The 25,238-nt window shown below is 47.0% G+C and overlaps 1 protein-coding gene across 2 annotated transcripts in view; it reads right to left on the bottom strand.

The window, feature by feature from the left end:
- PLEKHM2 (pleckstrin homology and RUN domain containing M2) overlaps positions 1-23,688 on the bottom strand; it is a 58,093-nt gene extending 34,405 nt beyond the window's left edge. For both annotated transcript variants that reach the window (XM_036747822.1, XM_036747823.1), the window contains exon 1: positions 23,484-23,688. In XM_036747822.1, the coding sequence (XP_036603717.1) occupies positions 23,484-23,543 (60 nt within the window). In that variant the 5' untranslated portion in view covers positions 23,544-23,688. The remainder of the gene's footprint in view (positions 1-23,483) is intronic.
- Between the last annotated feature and the right edge of the window lie 1,550 nt (positions 23,689-25,238).

Raw genomic sequence — 25,238 nt, 5'->3', positions numbered from 1 at the left:
ATTACAATCCTTCGAAGCAATGAGGCCTTACCTCCGGGGCATAACCACAAACTCATCCAGATTTTTGCTAGTTAAACTGCTCTTCCTTCATCCTGGCTCTTTTAGCCAGCAATATGGCATTGTGGAAAGAGTGCTGGGTTCAAATTCTACCCTGACACTCACAAGCTGAGTGGGCCTATTCATGTTCTTAGCCTTATTCACTTTAGAGTCTTTACCCATTAGATGGAGGGATGGCCTAGGGAGCGGGGATGACCTGGCTCCACATCCTGACTATGAAACAAACAGGCTGTTTGACCCTGGGCAAACTGGTTAACTTGGGCACAGTGGGAGTGGGGGTGGGGTGTGGGTGAAGATCTGCTTTAGCGGAGGGGGTTTCCATATCAGGAGTTGCTCACATCAATGACAGGTCTGGATTTTTTTTAAATGAGAACAGTAATACCTGCAGTACTGCCTCATAGGGTTTGTTTTTCTTCCCCAATCAGCCCCGAAACAAACCCGAAATCCTGGAGCTTGCTCAGGCCCTAGTGCTGGGGAGAACGCCGGCTGCCCTGCCCCCATGTCCTGGCATCTCCTTTCCCACAGAGCCCCGGCCAGGGAATCAGCTGACCGGTCTCCGTCCAGCGGCTGCCGGGGGAAATGCGTGCTTGGCCTGACTCAGAGCATTGTAATCTGGGCCAGTCCCACTCTCAATGAGAGACTTCCCAGCAGCCCCTGGTTTGGGCCTCATGCCCTCCCTCCCCTCCCCTCACACCCACTTCCCATCCAGGGGCCCAGACTAAGAACTTCTCCAGCCACGGGGCTCCCACAGGAGCATCCGTGGAGTATTCAGGATTGCCCCTTGGAAATAACAAGGCTCTCAATGCCACCTTTGCTCCCTGGCCCTGCCCACGGCCGAGGGGCACTCAGCACCAGGGAGGGGTGACCAACCGAGAGAGAGAACACCTCGCTTTCACCTCAGGAGCAGGCATACAGGCTGATGACCCAGGGGCTGGTCCCCTTCCTCTCTCCGGGCTCAAAGGATCCCGGATTAGACCTCGCAGGGGCCCTGGAGGTTAAGTCCAACCCACCTATCTGACGGATGAGAAAACTGAGGACCAGAGAAAGGAAGTAACTTGGATTCACAGATTCAGAATTGGGAAGGACCTTAAAGCTGATCTGGCCCAATGCTTGCATTTCACAGATGTGGAAATGAAGGAATGTAATTTGCTCAGGGTCAGACAGATGGCACATTCTGTGCCAGGAGGAAGCCCACCAACCTCACAGGTAGTCAGGCATGTAATGTACCCAGATGTATAAAAAGTGCTTTGAGTTCCTTAGGAAATATGGGGATGGGCCCCTCTGACCCAGGGATTCCGCTCCTGGGCATACTGTCCAAGGAATTCAAAGACGGGGAAAACTCACACTCTCTTTGTTTTCATAGCAGTCATTTTTGTGATAGCAAAACAGCTGGGTCCATTGATTAACAGCTGGAAGGAAATACATCAGGTGAACATGATTTAACATTGTTTTTGTTCAATCATTTTGGTTACACCAACTCTTCGTGACCCCATTTGGAGTTTTCTTGGCAAAGATCCTGGAGTGGTTTGCCATTTCCTTCTCCAGATCATTTTACAGATGAGGAAACTGAGGCAAATGCCCAGAGTCACACAGCTAGTAAGCATCTGAGGCCAGATTCGAACTCATAAAGATGAGTCTTCCTGATTCAAAGCCCACCACTCTATCTACTGGATCACCTAGATGCCCATCCTGGGCTGAATCACAACCCTGGACAAATCGCTTAACTTCCCATTGCTTCTATTAAGTGCAGAACAATTGCATGTCTACACTGGCAGTGTTTCCTCTCGGGGTGCTCCTTGCATCGGTGAAATCACTGGATTTAGAGCCGGGAGGGACATGAGAGGTTTTTGTGTCCCCTTATTTTACAGATGAAGAGATGGAAGGCCAGAACTTAGGTGATTTGTCCAAGATCACACAGCAATAAGTGTCAGAGAGGATTCGAACCCAGGTTTTCCCTGATTCCAAGTCCAGTGCTCCACCCACTGGACAACCCTGGCTTTCTCATGGGTCCCACAAAGACAAGACAAAACCAAGATGTGAGGAATTCAGAGGAACATGAGAAGACTCTTATGAACCAGGAGAAGAATACATACAATGTTTACTATAATAAGAGAAAAAACAACCCAGCTGGATTTTGATTAACTACAAAGTCCTACCTAGAACCTAGAAAACAAATAATGAAAAATCTTCCTCTTCTTTGTCAAGAAGTGGGGAACCACAGGTGCAGAACAGCGCATTAGACGTCAGACACCCTTGTTACACCCACTGGTTTTGCTCAACTGTTTCTTGGTAACGAGGGAAAGCCCAGAGAGATTGGAGATATTTTGGGAAATGTCTCTGGTGTTTCAAAAAATAAAATGAAACTTCAAAAATATATAAGAGAAATATGGGCGATGAAACTTGGTTTAAGCCGTCTCTCACCCCAGGGCCCATTCTTCCTTAGCAATAGAGAGCTCTAAGTGCCAGCTGCTACTCTGGAGACCTCCTCCAGGTACCCAGGGAGGGAGTTGCCAGGCAACAGCAATCTCCCTGAGGGTCCCCTCACGACCAAAAGCATCCAACCTGCAGATCAATCAGGTCTCACCTGCCCTGTGGCTAGCAGGTGGTGATCCCCAACCAGATGAAGCCTTGGTTGGGAGGCATGGAGATGTGACCTCGTGTTCTGTTAATTCCTAAAGATTACGTAACATATGGAAGATGAGTAAAGAAATTCAACTCCACAAATTATTAAAAGAAAATCAAAATTGAACACTGCATAATTATATGACCAAGCTTGGCCCCAAAGGAGAGATAGGAGAATCTACTTCCTTCCTTCTTTACAGAGGTGAGGAACTATGAATGCAGAACGCTGCATACATTTTTGGATTTGGTTGGGTTTGTTCAATTGCTTTTTTCCCCCCTCCTCTTTCTTTTTTAACCTCTATTAAAAGGAATGGCTTTCTGGAAGGGGAAGAGGGGCCATATTGGGAAACGAAAGGTGATGTAAAAAGAAAAGTCCTCCTGGGGCATCATTCTTGGGGAGTATTTCAGCCAAGGGATGAGAACTATGGGAAATACTGGGGGCCCCATTCTGCATGGGCTTTTGAGAGTCTGAGTCAAGGCTTAACCACTGATTTGTTTTTAAAATCTCACGACCAAGTTTCATGTCGACACATAATTTGCAAAAGAAGGAATGAAACTATCATTAACCCTATGAATGACTGCTCCAAATCACCAAAGAAATGAAAATTAGAACAAGCCATAGAGTTTTCCCTGTCATCTCACACCCAGAAAACAGGTATAATAAAAACTGGGTATGATATCCAATGAAGGTATTGATAATGAGAACAGTAATAATAAAAATTATAATAATGATAGCTAGCTACTATGTAGCACTAAAGGTTTGCTAAAAACTTGCCAAACATCCTGTTGTGAGGATCAGAGGTAGGTGCTATGATCATATCCATTTTACAGATGAAGAAATCAAGGCAAGCAGCAATTAAGTGACTTAAGACATCAGTGAATAAATCCCATGACAGGTCGGGCCTGTTGGATTTCTACTAAAGTCCTTTCCAGCTCTAAATTTACGATGGTGATGGGATGACTGTTGAGCGTCAGTTTCTACATCTGCCCAATGGAGATCATGCTTCTTCTCCAGTTGGTAAGAAAGCCTTCATCACTGCTAGAGGCAGATAGGTGGCAGGACAGAGTGTGAGGCACGGAGTCGAGAAGACCTGAGTTTGAATAATGCCTCAAGAGACCAGCTGCGGTCCTTTAACTTCCCTCAGCCTCAGCGTCCTCACCTGTAAAATGCGGATAATGACGGTATCCACCTCCCAGGGATGCTGTGAGGGTACGATGAGGTCACATAGGTAAAATGCTTTGCAAACCTTCAAACATTTATATGAATCCTAGCTAGAAGTATCTTTGTTACTATTACAGGGTGCCTGGAGCTATGTGGAGGAAGGGCAGGAGACACATGTCCTGTCACTGGGATGCTTTGGGAGCTGCTTTCATCTAGGGTCACCTCTGAATGCTCAGAGTGTCCAAACCTGAGTGACCTCATTCCCCAGAGTGGGCTTGGCCGAGAAAAGGGATAATAATTAATTATGATAATAATGACAATGGCATTTATATAGTGCCTATAATGTGCCAGGCACTGTGCTTTACAATGATTCTCCTGGTGGATCTTCAAGACAACCCTGGGAGGGAGGCACTTTTAGAGAAGCCCAGGACTTGAAATCCCACTGACAAGACAGCAGATTACCTGGACAGTTTAGAATTACTCTCAGGGTTTCAACTTGGTGCAGACCTGTGACTTCTAATTCATTCCTGAAGTGGAAATTCCTTCCACTAATACAGGTCAGCAACCTGTCCGTAACTTAGAGAGTATCCTGGGGCATGGGGAGGGTAAGGCCCAAGATCACACAGCTGATACATGTTAGAGGAAGAATCTGAACCCAGGTCTTGGCACTTTTACCACTTTATCAATTTGTTGCTAAGGATTTAGATTACAGGAGACAGTGGGGGAAGGGAGGGTCATGGGAGGATGTCAGAAGGTATTTGATCTTTTATCCTTGGACCATCTGAGGGCACAATTTCAGTAAAAAAGAAAAGTTTAGCCTATTGCTGAGGTCATCTTCAGCTAACCCTCCCTAGCTGGTCTCCCAAAAATAGATCGGGTGGGGAAAACACCCAATCTGATAATACAACCCACCTAGAGCGTGAGGTCAGTCCAATCCCAACATCAGTCAGATATCTGGAGGATGAGATGCCACATGGGTGGGGAAGAGCCAGGCAGGTGCAGGACAGGGTGTTCCCCATGTCCAGCAGGCAGGCATTCTCTCTTCAAGCCTGGCACCTGGCTCAGGTGCTGCTACCTCCAGGAAAGGTTTCCAGACTATTCCCCTCCCCCTGTTAAAAACCACTTCACATTTCCTTTCTATGAATTTTGTATAGATCTTCATTCATGTTATCTCACCCCATTAGAACAATAAGCTTTTTGAGGGCAGGGACTGTTTGATTTGTCTCTGTATCTCCAGCACTTAGCCCACCGTCTGGCACACAGGATGCACTTTTAATAAATTCTTGTGAGTGATTGGTTGATTGGGATTGACCTCATATATATATGTGTGCATCTCTCCCAGTAGAATGTCAGCTCCTCCTAGGGTGGGGGGTGAGATCAGCACACTGCCTGACACTTTTTTCACTGTATCTTGCTAGTGTCTGTCCTCCATAGCCTTCCCTCCTCTCTCTGCTCTCCTCAGCTGTTAGCCCTCACTTCCAAAACACCTGGTAATTAACTGCTGTCCATTTACTTATATTTATTCTCTTTACATGTATTCTAAATACATTTATATATTTGCTATCTGCTCCATTAGAATGTAAGGATTCTTCTATTCTTTGTATTTTTATCCCCAGTGCTACACTAAGAATCCATCATAAAGCAAACACTTAATAAATGCTTGTGATTGGTTTATTTATCACTCTTGCAACTTCTTCAGTAGGTGCTTAATACATGCTTGTGACTGGTTTGTTTACCACACCTGTGACATCATCAGTAGGTGCTTAATAAATGCTTGTGATTGGTTTGTTTACCACACCTGCCATTTCATCAGTAGGTGCTTAATAAATGCTTGTGCGTGTTTTATTTATCACTCTTGTGACTTCAGTAGGTGCTTAATACATGCTTGTGACTAGTTTGTTTACCACACCTGTGATTTTAGCGGTATAAGGAGCTCAGGGCTGATCTGTGGGGCAACTTCTAGCCTAGGAGAGTTGTCTGGAGCGGGTTGGGAGTTTGTGATCACAACCTGTATGAGTCAGAGGAAGGACTTGAACCCAGGTCCCCGGCTCCACAGTCCATATCCATTGCATCATGTCACTACTACCTTAAGCACAGTAAGTACTTGTCTGTTGAAATGACCTGGGGAGGGGGCAGGGAGGTGGCATAGTGGCTATAGCACCTCCCTGGAGTCAGGAGGACCTGAGTTCAAATCCAGCCTCAATATACTTAGTAGCTATGTGACCCTGACAAGTCACTTAACCTGGACTGCCTCCAAAAAAAGGGAAAAGATCTGGAGAACAAAAGTAGGTGCTTATCAACTGGAGGATGGCTAAGCCAACTCATGATAAGACATAACAGCCATCTCCTTATAGAGATGGACTCAAGAGTGCAGATGGAGACGTGTATATAGATATTTGAATGTGGGGAATGTTTTGTTCAACTATGCATGTTTTTAACTTAATTTCTTCTGAGTAGGGCCTGGGGGGTTGGGAAGGGAGAGAAGGCAGATCTTTATCTGAAAATGAAAGAAAATTTAAATTAATTTAATTTTAAATTTAATTTAAATTTAAAATAAATTTAAATAAAATTTAAATAAAAATCAGTAAGCAGTAGATGGGAGTAGTGGAATGTTCCTGCACCATAAGAGATGAAAGGACAATTCAAAGAAGCAGGAGAAGGATGGCCTGAGCTGAGGACGCAGGGTGAGGTCAACAGAACCAGGGAATTATTATACTGACGCAATGTAACAAAGCAAATGTAAAGAACAGAAGAGGACCGTAAGGGGGCATTCTATCCTGAGCAGGACTCACACTTGTCCACTAGAGTCAGGAAGACCCGAGTTCAAATCCAGCCTCACATACTTAGTAGCTTGTGTGACTCTGGGCAAATCTCACCTCAGCCTCAGTTTCCTCATGTGGAAAACGGGGATGATGACAGCACCTACCTCCCAGGGTGATTGTAAGGATCAAATGAGGTAATATTTGTAAAGGGCTTTGCAAACCCTAATATGCTATGTAAATGCTAGCTCTCATTAGGGAGTGCTTAGTGGGTGGGAGAGAAGGGAGGAATCTATTCAGAAATAAATGTGGTGTCGCCTATGATGTCTTTCCTCATCTGTAAAATGGAAATAATCCTTGGAGTACCTACCTCACAGGACTGTTGTGAGGATAAAGAAAATGGGTATAAAACAGGGCTTTGCAAACTTAAGGCAACGTCTCAAAATCTCCGTTTGGTTGCTACTATTGTGAATACTGTACCGTGTATTATATTATTGTTCAGTCGTTTCTGAGTCTTTGTGACCCCAGCTGGGGTTTTCTTGGCAGAGTATTGGAGTAGTCTGCCATGCCCTTCTCTGACTCATTTTACAGATGAGGAAACTGAGGCAAATAGAGTGAAATGACTCGCCCAGGGTCACATAGCTAGTGTCTGAGGACCAATTTGAACTTAGATCTTCCTGACTTCAGGATTAGCGCTCTATCTACTCTGCCACCTAACTGCCCCTCATATTATATTTATATATTTATACATATTATACATGTATACATATATATATGTACATACACATACATACATATTATATGCCAAAACTTAATGATTTCCTTTAGATCTAAATTTCCAAATTCCCAGGGCTTAACTAAAGCCTCAGAAGGGGAAGCCTGGCATCCCTGTGAACAGTGGGAGAGCCCATATCTCAGTTTTGGCATCAAGGGACTGAGGCAGATAGAGTCCATTTAATCTCTCTGCCCTATGGCTTTTTTTCTTTTTCATAATAGAGTTCTATCACTGTCTTTTGTTTTTATATCACCTAGATTTCCCTTTGTACTCCACCCCCAACCATCCCTAATAACAAAGATTTTTTTTTAAGAAGGAAATACCAAGCAAACCCAAATGACACATCCAAAAAAAATCTGAGGTTCTATACAATCATGGACCTCCACCTCTGCAAAGGAGGACAAAGAGGTGCCATCTCTTATCTCTTCTTTGAGTTCACCCACGTTGTTTATACTTTCACAACACTTTCCCAATTTTAGCCTAACTTTTAAATGATGACCTAGGGCTTCTGGGTGGCCTGGTGGATGCAGTGCCAGATCTGGAATCAGAAATTTGGCTTCAGACACTTACTAGCTGTGTGACCCTGGGAAGGTCACTTAACCCTGTTTGCCTCTGTTTCCCCATCTGTAAAATGAGCTGGAGAAAGGCAAACCACTCCAGTATCTCTGCCAAGAAAACCCCAAATGAGGTCAAGAAGAGTCAGACATGACTGAACAGGGCTAATTCATGCATATAGCATCCACATTATCTAACTGCCTAGCTTCTCTGTCTCCTCAGACACTACAACCTCTCTCTTTAGCACCTTCAATAATAAAAAGTGTAAGACTTGACGTCAGGAAACTGTGAGTTCAAATCCTGATTCAGATGCCATGGAAGCATTTTTTTAAAAATCTTTTTAGTTTCTCTAGTAATTTTAAGAAATAATATTTTTTCTCTAAAACCCTTTCCAGACTCCAGGAGAAAGCACCTAGGAAAGTGGGTGGGACAGGTCAAGGACAAAAGGAAAAAGACCTTTTATTAGATGACTGGGTTAAGGGTGATAGAAACTTCATAAAGAGGACATAAGACGTTCCTCATAAACTGCATAAAGAACACATAAGGCGTTCCTCCACCCAGGCTTGTGACCAGGATGTTGACTCATCCAAAGACAATCTCCTCTCTATCTCTAGAAGGGACTGGAGCAGGGTCCACCCCAGGGGAAGTGGCTCAACCCTCTTCCACTTAACCAGAATATTCAGTTGGGATTCTAGACAGAAACCTGTGGGGGGAACCCTGTGGTTTCCTAGAGAGGATGGACTGGGGATATGGGAGCTCAGTTCTGAAATATTAATCCAGCTGTATTTTAAGATAGCTTTTCCTCCTTCGAGATTCCTGATAAATGTTTCCTGAACCTATCCTGGGGCCCACAGAGTAATTTCAGAGAGAATGGGAGACTATGCCAATTTGGAGATATCTCCCTGTCCTCCATCTTTGTCTCTCCCTCTCTCTCCCTCTCTCCTTCCTGAAGTTTTAGCCTTAAAATGACGCTGACTTTTTAAATGCTCTGTATTATCTGACTGATCTTCACAGTAACCCTAAGAGGAAGGAACTAATTAGTATCCCAGTCCTGGTATAATATTCCTGGACTTGACCCTGGGTTAAGTCACTGAACTATTCAGGCACTATTGGAGGGGGTTTCCTCACTGGGTATTTCCACAGAACCTGAACAAAAATAAAATAAGCCCCAAACTGGCCTCTTGTCTTCCAGGGTTGAGAGTGAAATGAAATTATGTATAATAGAAAGGACTTGGTAAACGTGTATGTGTGTGTGTGTGCGTGTGTGTGCGTGTGTGTGTGTGTGTGTGTGTGTGTGTGTGTGTGTCTGTCTGTCTGTCTGTCTGTCTTAGAGCTATTATTAAAAGGGGAAGAAGAGCTTTTTGGATTAATCAGTAGTTTAAAGATGCTGGCCCAAAAGGAAGGTGGAAGCATTCTGTACATAATTCAAAATGCCCTCTTCTCTCCATTCTTTCTTATAACATCCCTTCCCCCTGCACTCTGGCAAGGTAAGCCCCTCTTGCCTAGAATGCTCCCCCTCTTCAAGTCCCACCTAAAGACCCACCTCCTACCAAATCCCCCTTAATGACCTCCCTGCAGCCTGGTGCCTTCCCTCTCCTGGTTAACTCCTGGTTAATTCTGTCTGTATCTTGCTTGTACAAAGTTGTTTCCCCTGTCGTCTTCCCCATTGGAGGCTGAACTTCAAGGGAGCAGGGACTCTCTTTTTCCTTACACAGTTTTTTGTTGCTCGTTCTTCATTTTGAAGAGGATGGAGTGATGTCTTGACTTGAGAATGAACTGGATTTAAGTGAGGCAGAGCTGTACAAAGTCATCAGCCTCCTTCTCTCTTCCAGCATCATCAAAGTCCAGAGGCAAGAAAAAAGTCAGATTTCTCTCTCTTCGGTGTTTTTTCTTTATTTCTACAGAGTTTCGTAGTTATTACACAATTCATTTTTGTGATTTCACAGGTAGATTTCCATGTATTTTATATATTCTATGGTTACTTCGAATTTAATGTGTTTTCTCTCTCTTCTTGGTGAGTTGTTTTGTTGGTAAAATACAGAAAAGTTTATTTTGCAGGTCCATTTTATACCTTGCTACTTCATCAAGTTATTATTTCAATTTTAGTTGAATTTCTAAGGTTCTTTTTAAAAATATCACTTTAAAGAACAAAAAATGTTTTTATTCTTTGCCTACATTTATTCCTTCCATTCATTTCTCGTCTTGTTGCAAATGGTAGCATTTCTAGAATTAAGTAAAATAATAATGGTGACAATGAATGCCTTTGTTTTACCCCTTGGTTTTAGACAGATAATATTTATCATACTAGGGAAGACACATTTATTCCTATGCTTTTAAAAGTGACTTTAAGCATAAGAAGCATGTTTTGTCAGAAGCTTTTTTTCTGTATCTCTAATGTATTTTTAATAATTAAATGTATTATATATATAAACTGTATTAATGTATTTTTTTCATTTTTTCTGTTATCAATGCTAACTTTGTTTATAGTTTTCCTAATATTGAACCAACCCCGCACACCTGGTATAAATAAAACCTTATCATAATGCAAATATTCTAAAAAGAAAAAGAAAAAAGTCAGGATGGGAAGAGTTGGGTGAAGGTCAACACCAGAGGTAGATAAGCAGCCCTGAAAAGGGCACAGCAGGCCTCACACCAAAGGTGCGAGAACCCCTGGAGACCCCAAACACCCCCTGGCACACTGTAGTTGTCCAGTCATGTCTGACTCGTTTTGACTCCATTGGGGGCTTTCTTGGCAAAGACACTGGAGTGGTTTACCATTTCCCCATTCCAGTATCTTTGCCAAGAAAACTCCCAAAGGGGTCATGGTTGAACATGACCGAAACCGACTGAAAAAGTGAAGATATCACAGCACTGTTGTATTAAGAGCACTCTACGATATCAGTTATGAGAATGAGGGTTCCACTCTCTTCCTTCACTGGTGGGGCTAGAAGCCAGAGCTTGGCAGAAGCACCTCACTCTGCCTTCCAAGACCTCCCTGCCACAATCTAAGTGGGATGACCAAGAGAGGTTTCCAACATTCCAGTCCAGCCCATCATTCAAAGGGCAGAAACACTCTCAGTCTGTTTTTATCTTTTCGCTTTTCCTCAGCTAGGACCTTATTTCTTAATACTCCTCCCAGAACCCAAGGCCCAATAAACATGCCTGAGGCCTAGAAAGCCAGATCCATGAGAAGGCCAGCTCTCTGAGGGCAGGGACAGTTTTCACTTCTGTTCTTTGTGTTGCGTGCCTGATTGTCTTTGGGGAAATGCAGAGTTGTTTCAGTGACCTCAAGCTGTTCCCTGCAACAAAAGGCCCAGATTTTTTTTTTAACCAAGATGAATCTTTGTTGTTTTTGATGTTATGTTTTTTGTATCACTTCTATTTCCCTATGTCCTTTGTATCTGTGTACCGTCTCTTATTGAGAGATGTTAGGGACACTTTGGGGTATATTCTTAGCCTCTGAAGGTTGGCATGATGGATGACAATCATATCCTACCAGGACAGGCCAATTGCTGTAGGCATCAGAGCACTAGACAACCTGGCTTCAAATAACCCTAATCCTGGGTGGGCATGGACAGGTTGCCTCTCTCCCTTGGGCTTGTTTATTCCTTTGGAAAACAAGGGAGTTGGGCGAGATATCTCTAAGGCTCCTCTCAGCTCTGACATCCTGTGTTCTAAGGGCCCTTCTAGCTCTGACTGTCTCTGACATTAAATCATTCTGGTTTCCTGGTGCAAGGCGTGGGGGTATCTGCAAATGATTGGAGACACCATTCTCCAATAATGGTGCCACCAGTATCCTGACCGGCAGGTACTGTAACCTGGAAGTGAAGAAGGTTCAAAGAGTGGCTCTCCTCTGGCCTGCTCAGAGAATGAGCGTCCCATGTGGACTCCAGCCGTATTCTTCCCTCCCATCTGTCAAGCTTTGGCCCAAGCCACCGTTCCATAATGTGCACACATGTAGGTGGGAGGATCTGACATGTTAAAGGGCCAGTCAGTCCTTCAGGGGTCTGGCAGCTGACGATTCTGGAGGAGTTTTGTGGAGGTAGGGCTGGAGCAGTGCCTGCCTTAAAATGAAGTCCAGGGAATCCTGGGTAGTTACCTTCAACTCCCTGGACCAGAAAGAAGGCAGCCTGCCTGAGCTGCCCACACTTTGAAGCGGCTGGACTCCTCCTTATCTGCTTCCGTAACAAAAGCAGCCGAGTTGCTCTCCCAGTTCTATGGGTCTGAGCTAATTAACAGATCGATGTCCTGAACTTCTGACTGCTGCCAAATGAACTCTCCCCAAAAAACCTCCTTGACAGGAATCAGAGCCATGAGAACGTGGAACCTTTGGAACCTGGGTAATCGCCAGAGGGAGGAGAAATAATACAAGACGTGGCAGAGACAAGGTACACCTGGCCCCCTCTTCATTAACACGACCTTTGAAGAATGAAGTCTTCAGCCCTCAGAGCTGGCCAACTCCCCCGACCACTGCTGGCACCCCCAAGCCTGGAGCTGGGAAACCAACAGGTCCAAAAGCCCCACTGATCAGAAGCCAGGAGGAAAAGGACATGATGCTTTTGGGGACATGAGTTCATCCCTGGAAGCTTCAATGATCTCACACACACACACACACACACACACACACTGGTGCTGAGGTGGGCAGTACTGATACCTGGATGGGAAGGGAGCATCCTCTGTACACCGGAGAGGCAAGAATCTCCCCCAACTGGGAAGCCTGGGGTACAAATGCCAACCCCATGAACTTGCTCTCTCTTTTACACTAACCTATGTTTTATCCTCAGATAGACCATAAGCTCCCTGAGGGGAGGCAGGGCCTGTTTCCTTTTCCCTTATATATTCCCAAGGGCTAGTACAGTGTTTTTGACACACAGTAAGCCTTTCATAAATGCTTGTTGACTATATATTAGTTTCAGTTATTCAATCTCTTCAACTAACCCTATTCTTTTTTTAAAATAAATTTTCTTGCCTCACTCACTAGCTGTGTGACCCTGGGCAAGTCACTTAACCCCAATTGCCTCCCCCCAATAAAATAAATTTTATTAATGCCTTTTATCATTTCCAGATGTACTCCTCCCCCAAAATATAAGAAGATGGAGGCATGTTAGGCCCTAGAAGAGCCCAGTCCCCACCCCCACCCCAACACCTCAGTAAAGTTCTAAAAATGTACCCACAGTTACAAATGTTAAACCAAATCACCCATAAACTCCCCCATGCAGCCCGGGACTATACAAGGAGACTGTCAGAAATTTTCAGAGGCACAGAATAGAGAGGGGTGAAGGTGCTGGGAGGTCCTAAGTGAAAAGCAGCCCAGTCCTATAGGAGGAGACAAGAGCCTCATGCCCATCCTCAAGAGAGAAGCAGGCCAGCCCCACGAAGGACAATCCAGAAGCTTGATCCCCATTGGGGCAGGAGACAAGGCCCGACTACTGCCCAGCTCAGAGAAGGGTGGATCAGGAGCCTCATCCCATCCTCAGCAGGTAACAGGGCCTAGCCCTCACTTGGCACACGCTTGGCACATAATAGGTGCTTAATAAATGTTTATTTATTGACTGATTATTCAATATCCAGGCAGCCTGAGCCTGAACCATGACATGAGATAAAGCCAGATAATCACTGCAGAAGCACAGGCCTAGGCTTAGCCACTGAACTGTGGATCAAGCAGAGCCTGCTCCAACCATATGGTGACACAGTGGATAGAATATGGCTTGGAATTAAGAAGACTCATCTTCCTGAGTTCAAATCCAGCCTCAGATACTTATTAGCCGTGTGACCCTGGGCAAGTCACCTAATCCTGTTTGCCTCAGTTTCCTCATCTGTCAAATGAGCTGGAGAAGGAAATGGCAATGCTGCACTATCTTTGCTAAGAAAACCCCAAATGGGGTCATGACTGAAATGACCAAACAACAGGGGAAAAGAAAAGGAGAGAGAAAGAGGGAGAGGGAAAGGGGGAAAGTGGGGGGAGAGAGGAACAGAGACACAGAGAGACAGAGAGAAAAAGACAGAGATAGAGACACACAGAGAGACAGAGAGAGAGAGGAGAGAGAGAGAGAGAGAGAGAGAGAGAGAGAGGAGAGGGGAGGGGGAGAAGAGGGACAGAGAGAGACAGAGAGACTTGGGGAAAGGAGGAAGGGTGTGTGCATGCACATGAGATATGAGGGGGTTCAGCTGTCTGACACTTTCTCCTAGTTGAATAACAGCTGCAGTCAATTATTAAGCCTCAGCAGACGCCAAACAGAGAGCCTCCTGCTGGTCCCCATGACCCTAAAATAGCCATCAGCCCCAGAGAAGCAAAAGGAAAAAAAATTGACTCTCATCTGTCGTGCTAGTCTGACCTAAGCAGAATTGACAGGGGATGGACAAGCAAGGATGAGAAGCCCCCGGGGTTGCCCGGGGGAGGAGATGAGAATCCCAGCCCAGCAGTGGGGCCCCAGGTGATGAACGTCCTCTTCTCCTTGGTGACTCAGTAGAAGGGAGAGGATTGAGGTCCATTCCATTCCTCGACCTGGTTACTAAGCAAAGTCACCAATAATAATTTGGTGATGATATTTCCTTGAGAGGCCCCTTAAGTTGGAGGAGTGTCAGGGTAGAGTCAGGGCCCTTGAGGAAGGACCAGGTTTTCCATCTCATGTCTGACACATCACAGCTTTAGTGCCCCAAGGAAGACTATTAGTTACAGAAGACCGATTATAGATCACCAGTGGAGGAAGTTTCCACAGTGGGACTTCCCCTATATTGATGAAATCACAGGTCTGAACCAAATATACATATATGTCCATATATAAATATAGGTGATGGAGGTGGAGGGAGATAGAGACAGAGATAGATCCAGATATGGAGATGGAAGGATAGAGACAGATCCAAATAAAGAGACGGAGAGAGACAAAGGTAAAGGGATAGATTCAGGTATGGAAATGGAGGGATAGAGATAAAGAGATAGTTCTAGATATGGAGGTGGAGAGAAAGAGAACAGAGACAGAAACAGAGATGGATCCAGATAGAGAGATGGAGGGAGACAGAGATAAAGACATGGACATGGAGGGATAGAGACAGAGGCAGATCCAGATAGAGAGATGGAGGGAGACAGAGATAAAGAGACAGATGCAGATGTGGAAATGGGAGGATAGAAACAAAGACAGAGATGGTTATAGATATCGAGATGGAAGGAGAGAGACAGAGATAGAGACAGATCCAGACCTGCCCATACCAACTACCCTGACAGAGGGTGATCTAACCCAGTGTTCTCCAAACAGCCTCCCAGGGGTCAACGTTTTCCTGGAAAGGAAATGACCTCTAGATATCCTCAGTCTTATGCATACCAGCAAGCACACACTTTCCTTGATCTTTGGATTTTCCCTTTCTCTGGTAGTTTTGAGATCAACGCCTTGGACTGGTAGGAAGAAAGAGAGAGCAACAGAAAATTGTGGAATATACATTGGCTTTGTTTATAAAAAAAAAAAAATGAAAACAAGAAGTCTCTGTTCAAAACTGGTCACAGCAGCTTTATATCTAGACGCCCCCTCAAAAAAAAAAACCCCTAATGGGAAGTGGCCTCTTTGTCCAACAAAAGGTGAACAGTTTTATATAAATTGTGAACTGTTAACATAATGGAATCAAACCGTACTACTCAGACTGAGTACGGCGAATACAAAGAAATCTAGAAAGCACTTGACGAAATACCACAAAGCAAGAAAAAAACAGAAGAATGTAGGCCACCCTCACAGCGACTACAAGAAGAAATGTGGGAAAGAATGAATGAATAAATGGAGGGTCAGAGGCAGCAAGCAGAAAAAAAAACCCACCATACTTGATGTGTGGAAATGATTCATTTAATTGTACCTGACGAGGAGGCAAGTTCAAAGACTAAAACTTGATATGAAATATTTTAGCAGAACATTAAAAAGAGTTTCAGGCTCAAACAGAAAGGGCTCTCCCCTAGGGAAAGATCAGCTGGGCTAATCAAGTCATACTTTGGACCAAGAGCTAACAACAGTTCAGTTTGAGGGTGGCTGTTTTCTTCCCATTCTGACTCAAGGACTTGGTGGATTCCAAACTGAAAATGAAAATCCAGCAGGAACTGTGTCTCTGTTGAAGGAAAGGGTTGTTTTGCTTTTAATATTTTTTAAAAGAGTAATTGAGTTATTTTAGTTTGAAAACTGCGGGAGATCTTAGCCCTTCTCAGCAATGTAAGGGCTGAAAACAATTCCAAAAGACTGGAAAATGCCATCCACATCCAGAAACTATGGAGTCTGAATGCAGAGCCAAGCAGACTATTTTCTTTTTTCTGTTTTGTTTTGTTTTTTTTCTTTCTCATGGTTTCTCCCATTCCTTCTAATTCTTCTATACAACATGACTAATGTGAAAATATGTTTAATAGGAATGTATAACATATAAATTGTAAATGTAAATGTATAAATGTATAAAGCCTATATCAGATTACAGGCTGTCTTGGGAAGGGAGGGGGAGAAAATTTAAAACTTATGGAACTCAGTGTTAAAAACTAAAAATAAATAAATTAACTTACAAAAAAAAATTGTAGGAGATTAGGTTGCAAATGCCTGTGGATGCTCGCATACCATGAAAATCATACACAAACCTACTCTTCCACTCCCACCTCCCATTAGTCCTCCTCTGATCAGCTCAGCATGTAGACTGTGGTGTACTCACTGTCTCCTCAGTATTCAATCCCAGAATTCATCGGATATGGAAAGAACCTTAGAGACTGAAACCAAAGCCTTCATTCATGAGACAGGTGACCTGGACCCTCATTTGACGAATGGGGATACATTGGCCCAGAGAGGACACTGAAGTTCCCAGTCCTCAGTTAGATATTTTCATTTGGATTTTCCTCAACCTTTCTCCTCCTATACAGAAAAGTCCATTTTCAGTCCCACCCCTCCATGAAGGCAATCCCTTGGTTAATTATCTTTTTTTGGTGCTGTCTTATATCCTCACTGGCCTATCAATTCCTTAAGGGTTGGGACCATTGTCATGTGCTTAATTCCTTTATATTCCCACTGGCTCCCATATATGCAGTGGAGACGTTTTTCAGCCATGTCTGATTCTTCATGACCGCTTGAGGTTTTCTGAGCAAAGATACAGGAGTAACAGTTTGCCATTTCCTTCTCCAGTTCATTTGACAGATGAGGAAACTAAGGCAAACAGGGCTCATGACTTGCCCAGGGTCACACAGATAGGAAGTGGCTGAGGTCACACTTGAACTCAGGGAGATGAGTCTTCCTGACTCCAAGTCTGGTGCTCTATCCGCCATGCCACAAATCAAATTGAATGCCGCCTTCCTTCATCCCAGCTATTGCTTCATCCCTGTCCAAGATGCCGGGGATGGTCCATGGAGACCACATTTGTCTTGAATTATCACACCCGCAACTTCAGACTGCACCTGTGAGATCTCTACTGGCATTTTGGCTTTGAGAGCATATAGAAATTGCTTCTGTTTTTTACACTTCAAATTTGTATCAAAAGCTCTGACCTCTCAGTTCCTTTTCTAATGAACCCACCACATGCCTCTGAGTCAGAAGAGACACGGCCTTAAGTCAAGGTAGTGAAGACAGCCCTCTCACCTGCCCTGTCTCACTGGGGCGCTCACCTCCAGGAACTCCAAGCCTGGCAAACATAATTATAATAGTAGCAGGATTGATGGACACATAGTAGGGTCATGGATCCTACAGCAGGAATCGCCTCATTTTCCAGACAAGGTAACTGAGGCCCAACGTCAGAGCTGGGGACTTCCATATCCTAGCAGTCACATCCCCATATCTGGATTACATCTTTCTTCCTAGAAACCCAAACCACATCACCTGCATCCTTCTCCATAGAACATCCCCATGAAAGAGGAACGGAGGGTTAAGCCCATTCTATGAGTAGGAAGGGAGACTTCAGACAGTCGATGAGCATTTATTAATCACATGCCAAGCACTGTGCAATGCATTGGTCATACAAAGAACATCAAAAGACAGGCCCTGCTTTCAAGGAGCTTATAGTCTAATGGGAGCTTACAGTATGACAACGCACAAACAACTATGAACAAACAAGAGATAGCCAGTGTAGACTGGAGATAGTCTAAGAGAGAAGGCACTAGCATTCTGGAGGATTTGAGAAAGGCTTCCAGGACCTCCTCCAGTCACCAAATTGATGGAAATCTGATGGAGGCAACTCCGCCAAGACTTCTCTGATGCCTCTAGACAGAAATGACCTCTTTTCAATACAATGAACACATATTAAGCACCAACTGTGTGCTCTGCCCTGCAGGCCATACAAAATGTAGATAAGGTGGGGGTCCCTGTCCTCACGGGGCACACAGTCTAGTTTGGGGCATCATCAGATTGTAAAATGGAATCCACAGAGTCCGACTCTTGCCATTTTACAAATGAAAATAACTGAGCCCCAAAGAATAAAATCAGCCCATGTCGAAGCTGACTGAGGCAGAGGACAAGTCAGAAACCTTTCAGGCACCAGTGTGGTATAGGGGAAACAAGCATTGGCTTTGGAGTCCTGCGTCCAAATTCCACCTCTTACTTTTATCACTTAACTTCCCTGGCCTTCAGTTTCCTCACTAGCAAAATGAGGGGGCTGGGCTAGATGACCTGTGGATGGTCCCTTCCAACTCCAGATCCTGAAATTTAATCATCTTCTACCTTCAAAGGGACACATAACGACTGATGAGGCCCAGATGGCCAATGATGACTACGTACCTTTGGCGTCAATGAATCAGACAATCAATAAGCATTTATTAAGCACCTACGATGTACCAGGAACTGTACTGGGAACACAAAAATAAAAAAATGAAACAGTCCCTGTCCTCAGGGAAATTACATTCGGTAGGGAGGTGGGAAGCAGCCAACACAGTCCAATCAGACAAACCTCTAAGCTCGGCCTAGGCACGATGAGACCCCTTTTGGGAGCACCTACCGCCTCTCCATCTCTGCTTTGATACCCATTCTCTAAACAGCATCGACAGCAGCACACAAAGTGGGCTTGCTCGAACAGATGGTAGTGGGCCCTGAGTCTCAGAAAACAGACCTAAGCCTTCAGGTGCCTGGAGCAACGGTCTGTCTCCAAAGGATGGTCTAGCATAGGGGAAGGAATGCTGGGCCTGGAGTCAGGTGGGTCTGGGTTTGAATCCTACCTCGGAGACTTACTACCCATGTGACCCTGACACTGAACCTCAGTTTCTCTAGGTGCAAAATGGGAGTAGTCACAGCCCAATAACTGCATTATCTGCACCTAGTCAGCATGGTAGATAGAGTAAGACCAGGACTCAAATCCTGCATCTGCCATTTAATGGAACTAATTATAAATAATCATAAGAACTAACATTTGTATATTTATATATTATATATTTATTTAGCGTCTACTACATGCCAGACATTGTACTAAGTGCTTTTCAAATATTATCTTATTTGACCCTCACAATCCTGGGAGGTAGGGACGATTATTATCCCCATTTCACAGTCGAGCAAACAGAGATTAAGTGACTTGTCCAGGGTCACACAGCCAGTAAGTGTCTGAGGCTGGATTTGAACTCAGGTCTTGCTGACGCAGGCCAGGGGCTCTATCCATTTCCCCGCTAGCTGTAGTCACTTATGTGACTTTGGGCCAGTTATCTCAGTTTCCCCATCTGTAAAATCGAGGGGTCGGACTAGATGGTTTCTAGGGTTCTTTTCGGCTCTAGATTTTGTTAGGATCCTACGATGCCAGGATCATCCAGGAGATTGAATGCCATAATAATCGTAAAGCACTTTGCAAAAGCTAAAGCACTTTATAAACGTTGGCTGCTGTTAATGTACACCTGACCAGAGGGCCAGGACTGCTGCTGAAGGAAGCCTGCATTTGCCTAATGGTCTCATCAGGCAACATTTTTACAGACCTCTTTTACAGGCTCACAGCATTTTAGACCTTGAGCTGGAAGGGACCTCAAAAGGTCATCTGGTCTGACCCAGTCATTTTTTTCAGATAAGGAAACTGAGGCACAAGGAAGGTGCGGGTAGAGTCAGAGATCCACACCCAGGTCTCAGGCCTCCAATGTCACCAAATCACACAGCCTCCCTTAGCATCCAAGCCATCGCCTTCCTTTCCATCCCCTCTTTGTGGGCGACTTCCCTCCCACCAACGCCCCTGACTCCAAACACATATTAGAAACGATTGACAAACTTCCTGACCTCCAGGAATGCGGCCATTACCAGCATAGATAAGATCAGAAAAGTCAGCAATCCATCCTTCTCTTCTATTCAAAAGATTGATTCCTTTTTAACAGAGTGCTTTGTTCCTTCAGCCTCTCCTGGGTAAGCAAAAATCGCGTACCATCACAAAAAGCAGGCATCATATTTAGTCCTGCTCATGGGTAATACGAAACAAAACAAAACAAAAAACAACATGGACTATCCGGGCTGGAAGGGGCCCAGGGGCCACCTCGTTCAAGCTGGACCTACAGAAAACAATCATCATAAGAACCCCCAAATGGATCGGTTGTCCCAGGGAAGCTGGGACCCTCCATCCAACAGTGCACACCCCAGCCCGTCCGTCCTGCTGGACTCTTGCCCACATCTCGCCCTCAGCTCACCAGGAGAGGCTCCACTCAGTAGTAGAAAGCTCACTCCTTTACTCATTTGTAAGCCTGTGAGGCCCATGCTGTGGTTTCCCCTTTTTACAGATAAAGAAACTGAGTCTCAGAGAGGTGAAAAGCTTTGCCACGTGGGTCACAGGTCAGCAAGAGTCCTGAGGGCAGCGTCTTCCTGATTCGAAGCCCATGCTTTCTGTTACAACAGGCTGCCTCCACCTCCTGGACAACAGGACGTCCAATCGAGGAGGAACCCCACCTCACCTCCTGGGGCAGCCCACTACTCCAGGTTCTACCCTCTGACGACAAGCAGGACAAGGCTAATCTTGCCAGTGAGATGACAGCAAAGATTATGATTGTAACAACAACATTAATGGTGGTCATCGTCATCATCATAATGGAAAGGAACAAGCATGTATACAGCACCTACTACGTACCAGGCACAATACCAATACGGGCAATAGAAGGGAAGGGAATTATCATGTGTGTCTCTGTGTGTGTGTGTGTGTGTGTGTGTGTGTGTGTGTGTGTAGCACCTACTATGTGCCAGGCATAATATTAATAAAGATAATAGAAGGGAAGAGAATAAGCATGTATACAGCACCTACTACGTACCAGGCACAATACTAATACGGGCAATAGAAGGGAAGGGAATTATGTGTGTCTCTGTGTGTGTGTGTGTGTGTGTGTGTGTGTGTGTAGCACCTACTATGTGCCAGGCACAATATTAATAAAGATAATAGAAGGGAAGAGAATAAGCATGTATACAGCACCTACTACGTACCAGGCACAATACTAATAAGGGCAATAGAAGGGAAGGGAATTATCGTGCGTGTCTGTGTGTGTGTGTGTGTGTAGCACCTACTATGTGCCAGGCACAATATTAATAAAGATAATAGAAGGGAAGAGAATAAGCATGTATATAGCACCTACTACGTGCCAGGCACAATACTAATGAGGATAATAGAAGAGATGGGAATAAGCATTTATATAGTACCTACTATATGCCAAGCACCACCATCATCATTACCATCATCACAGAAGGGAAACACATAAGAATTTACATGTGTGCCAGACGCTATGGTAAACACTTTTACAAATAATATCTGATCAGATCCTCACAATAACCCTGTGAGGTACATGCTGTTATTTTCCCCATTTCACAGTTGAGGAAACTGAGGCAGACAGCCGGTAAATGTCTTATGCAGGATTTGAACTCAGGTCTTCCTGACTGGATGCCTAGTGTTCTATTCATTGTGCCATCTAGCTGCCTCACGAATAATCAATACTATTAGTTATAAGAATAAATAATACAATTATGAATAAATAATAAGGACGACCGCTGGCATTCCTATGGCATTTTAAGTTTTGCGAAGCACTTTCCATAGGTTATCTCACTGGATAACCTCACAACCACCTTGGAAGCAAAGTACTACTGATAAGCCATCTCACAGACAAGCACTGAGCTCATATTTTAAAAGTGAAACATGACAAGCCCATTAGCATCAACGGTTCATTCTGAAATCAACTTTTTTAGGAAAGAAATCTCAATTATCTTGGACAGTTGAATTTTCAATCACTTTAAGGGTGGAGGGGAGAACACACCCTGTCTAAAAGAAGCCTGAGCTGTTCAGTTCTCCTCCCAGACTCAGGGATTCAAACCCAGCAGGAGCCATTCTGTCTAACCAACCTCATTTTATAAATGAGCAAAGAGGAGACAGGGGCAGCATCAGGCCCCAGGTTCCGGCCCCTCTACACCCAGGGCATTTTCCCAGCACCAAGATGCTGGGTGTTTCTGCACTCTAGTCATTCGAGGCTGGGAAAATATGGGTCAGTTGGTGCTCCCTCTTCTCCACCAGCCCCTTCCTCAGTCTCATTTCCTTAATTCCCGGGGCTGTCACCAAATCTGAAGGTCGATGTACACGCTGGGAAGAAGACCGCCCTTCCAATATAATCTCCGCCAACTGCCATTCTCCAGCCCGGGGCATTCACCACCAAACTAAAGCCCTCTGGGACCCTTTCCAGCGTAGCTTACTCCATCCCCCCAAACAGCCACGACTATAAATGTTCTAGCTGGAAATAGGAGGGGAGAAAAAAGAAAGAAAAGGGGGCCTCCTAATGAATCACAACTGCTTCCCCAAGAAGGGCTCTAGCGGTTGGTCACTCCTTGTGCTCCCCCAAGAATGTCCTAAAATAGACCCGAGAGGCAAACATCCCTGAGCCAATTCAGCGAGGTGAATTTAGGGAAGTCCCAGCAGCAGTGGGATGAGAAGTGTGTGTGGGAGGGGTGGCGGTGGCGGGGAGGGGGGACGACTCCGACTTGGCACTGAAGCCAAGAATCCTTCCAGACTCCGCCACCCAAGAAACCATAGGGTCCCCAGGAAGGGCACGTACGGGGATGAGGTCCCGGGCTTGGGAAGGGCTTGACAGGGGACAGAGGCGGAAGACCTCGGCCAATCACCCCCACTAAGCCAAGGTAGGCGGGTGAGGGATGCCCCTGGCTGCCAGGGATCGGGAGACCAGGCGGGGGTGGGCATGGGGGGTGGGTGACCCGTTTGCCCCCGGGACTGTCATTCCAACACCACGAAGAAGCTGGTCTCAACTCTGCTCTTTTCAAAAGAGCCAATGGGGCCCCGGGAGCTCAGGTGAGTATGCTCCACTCCAGGCCACAGCCTGGGTGGGGGTGGGGGGCTGGGAAGGGGGACGGAGGCGGAGCCAATCCCTCCCGCCCCCCGACCCAGCTGGCTGAAGGGGACAGGGTGATGTCATTGGGCAGGAGAAGCGTTTGGGGCTGGAGGTGGGGCGAGGCTCCCCACGAACTTCTCGGGGGATGGAGGCGGGGGGGGGGGGCTGGCAGGGCCGGGGGCTCGCAAGGCTCGAGGAAAAGGTGAGTGGGTTAGGGTTAGGGGGTCGCACTCTGGCTTTAGAGGAGTCGGACCGCCAAGGCCCCGAAGGCTGGGTGGGGGGCGCCCTTACCTTCTTCACCGACAGAGAGATGTTCTCCAGGATGCGGTCCTTCACCTCGCCGGGCTCCATGGTGCCGGAGGCGCTGCTGGTGCCCGGGCCGGGGCCGCCGCCGCCGCGCCGTCTCCTCCCTCGCCGAGCCGCCCCCGCCGCCGCCAACCGCTCCGGGGGCTGCTCCGGCTCTGGCTCCGGCTCCCGCTGCCTCCAGCCGCCGCCCGGGGGCTCCGTGGTGGCGGCTCCGCGCGGCCGCCCCGCGCCGCCCTGCGCTGCTGCGTGCGCCGCCCGCGCCCCGGGCCCGGGGTTCCGCGCAGGCGGCTCGTGGGACCGGGCCGGGCCGGGAGAGAGGGCAGGCGCGGTGGCCGCGGCGGCGGCGGGGGAGGAGCCGCGCCGGGCGGCAGGAACTGATGTCAGGAGAGGGGCGGCTCGGCTCCGCCCCGCCTGCCCGGGACTGGACCCGCGACCTGCGACCCGGGATCGCGACCCTCCCAGAGGCCAACTCCCGGAGCGCGCTCGGGACCCGGAGACCCGCCTGACATTGGGGCCCCCTTGGACCTGCACCCAGGATCTGGGCCCAGGGGGTCCCACTCCCCTAGAGTGTTCAGGACCCCAGCTCCTTCTCTGGGACCCTCAGCCTCGGACACTCGGGCCTCCTATATCTGCGCCCGAGACCCAGGGGCTCCCACTCCCCTAGAGTGTCCGAGACCCCAGCTCCTTTTCTGAGATCCTCAGCCTCGGACACTTGGGCCTTCTAGACCTGAGCCCGGGCCCTGGGGCTCCCACTCCCACTCCGGGACCCTAGCTCCTTTTCTGGGACCTTCAGTCTGGGACACACGGGTCCTCTAGGCTTGCGCCTGGGAACCCCTGGGGCTCCTACTCCCCTAGTCTGTCCGGGACCCCAGCTCCCCTCCTGAGACCCTTCTGACACTTGGGCCCCTTGATCTCCTGGGACCCTCAACCGCGGACACTCGGGCCCCCCTGAACCAGCGCCCGGACCCTGGGACCCTCCAGATGCTCAGGCCCCTTCGACCTGCGCCCAGGAAACTGGGGTTTCCAGTCCCTTAGTCTGTACCGGATCTCAAATCCCCTCCTGAGATCCTGGGACCCTCCGGGTCCTAATTTCAAGACACTCGGTCTCCCTTGGACAGGAACCCGGGATCCTAGGGCCCCCACTCCTCTAGGCTGCCTAGGGACCCCCAGCTCCCCTCCCAGGACCCCTCGAGCCTTCGATCCCCAGCGGCTCCCGGGACACTGTGACCTTTCTGGCTCTCTTAGCACCCGCCCCTCCGCCTCCGCCTCCGCCTCTCGGGTCCCCAGGACACTACGAATTCCCTGTCCCCAGCTGCCCCTTTGGTGCTGCTCCCGGGACACCGACTTTCCAGGTCCCCTTAGTCGTTTCCCCCGGGACACCTGCTCCTCAGCTCAAGTCCTGGGACCCCCCCAGCCCCTCTCGCTCATCCCACGGCTTCTCCTGGCCTCAGAGCCCTGCTCCGCTCTCCTCCCCACCCCCTCCACCGCCCCTGCATTTTCTCTCAGGTCACTCTGACCTCCCAGTCTGCATTGACCCGCTCTGTCTTAGGGAAACTCCTACCCTCCTGGCTCTCTAAGCACCTGTGCCGGGATTCTCTGACCCCTCGGCTCTTTTCCCAGGCCCCATGCTCTTCCCCTGAATTGGGTCCCCTCCCTCTTTGGAGATGGAAGCCCCCTCTCACACCCTCTCTGTAGCTTGGACAGTCCCCTAAGCTGCCCTCCTGGGTCCCCCTCCTCTGT

This window comes from Trichosurus vulpecula, chromosome 2 (assembly GCF_011100635.1).
Source record: "Trichosurus vulpecula isolate mTriVul1 chromosome 2, mTriVul1.pri, whole genome shotgun sequence".
Classification (NCBI taxonomy): Eukaryota; Metazoa; Chordata; class Mammalia; order Diprotodontia; family Phalangeridae; genus Trichosurus; species Trichosurus vulpecula.
The sequence above is the reverse complement of the archived record's forward strand: the minus strand, read 5'-3'. Positions and strand labels throughout refer to the sequence as shown.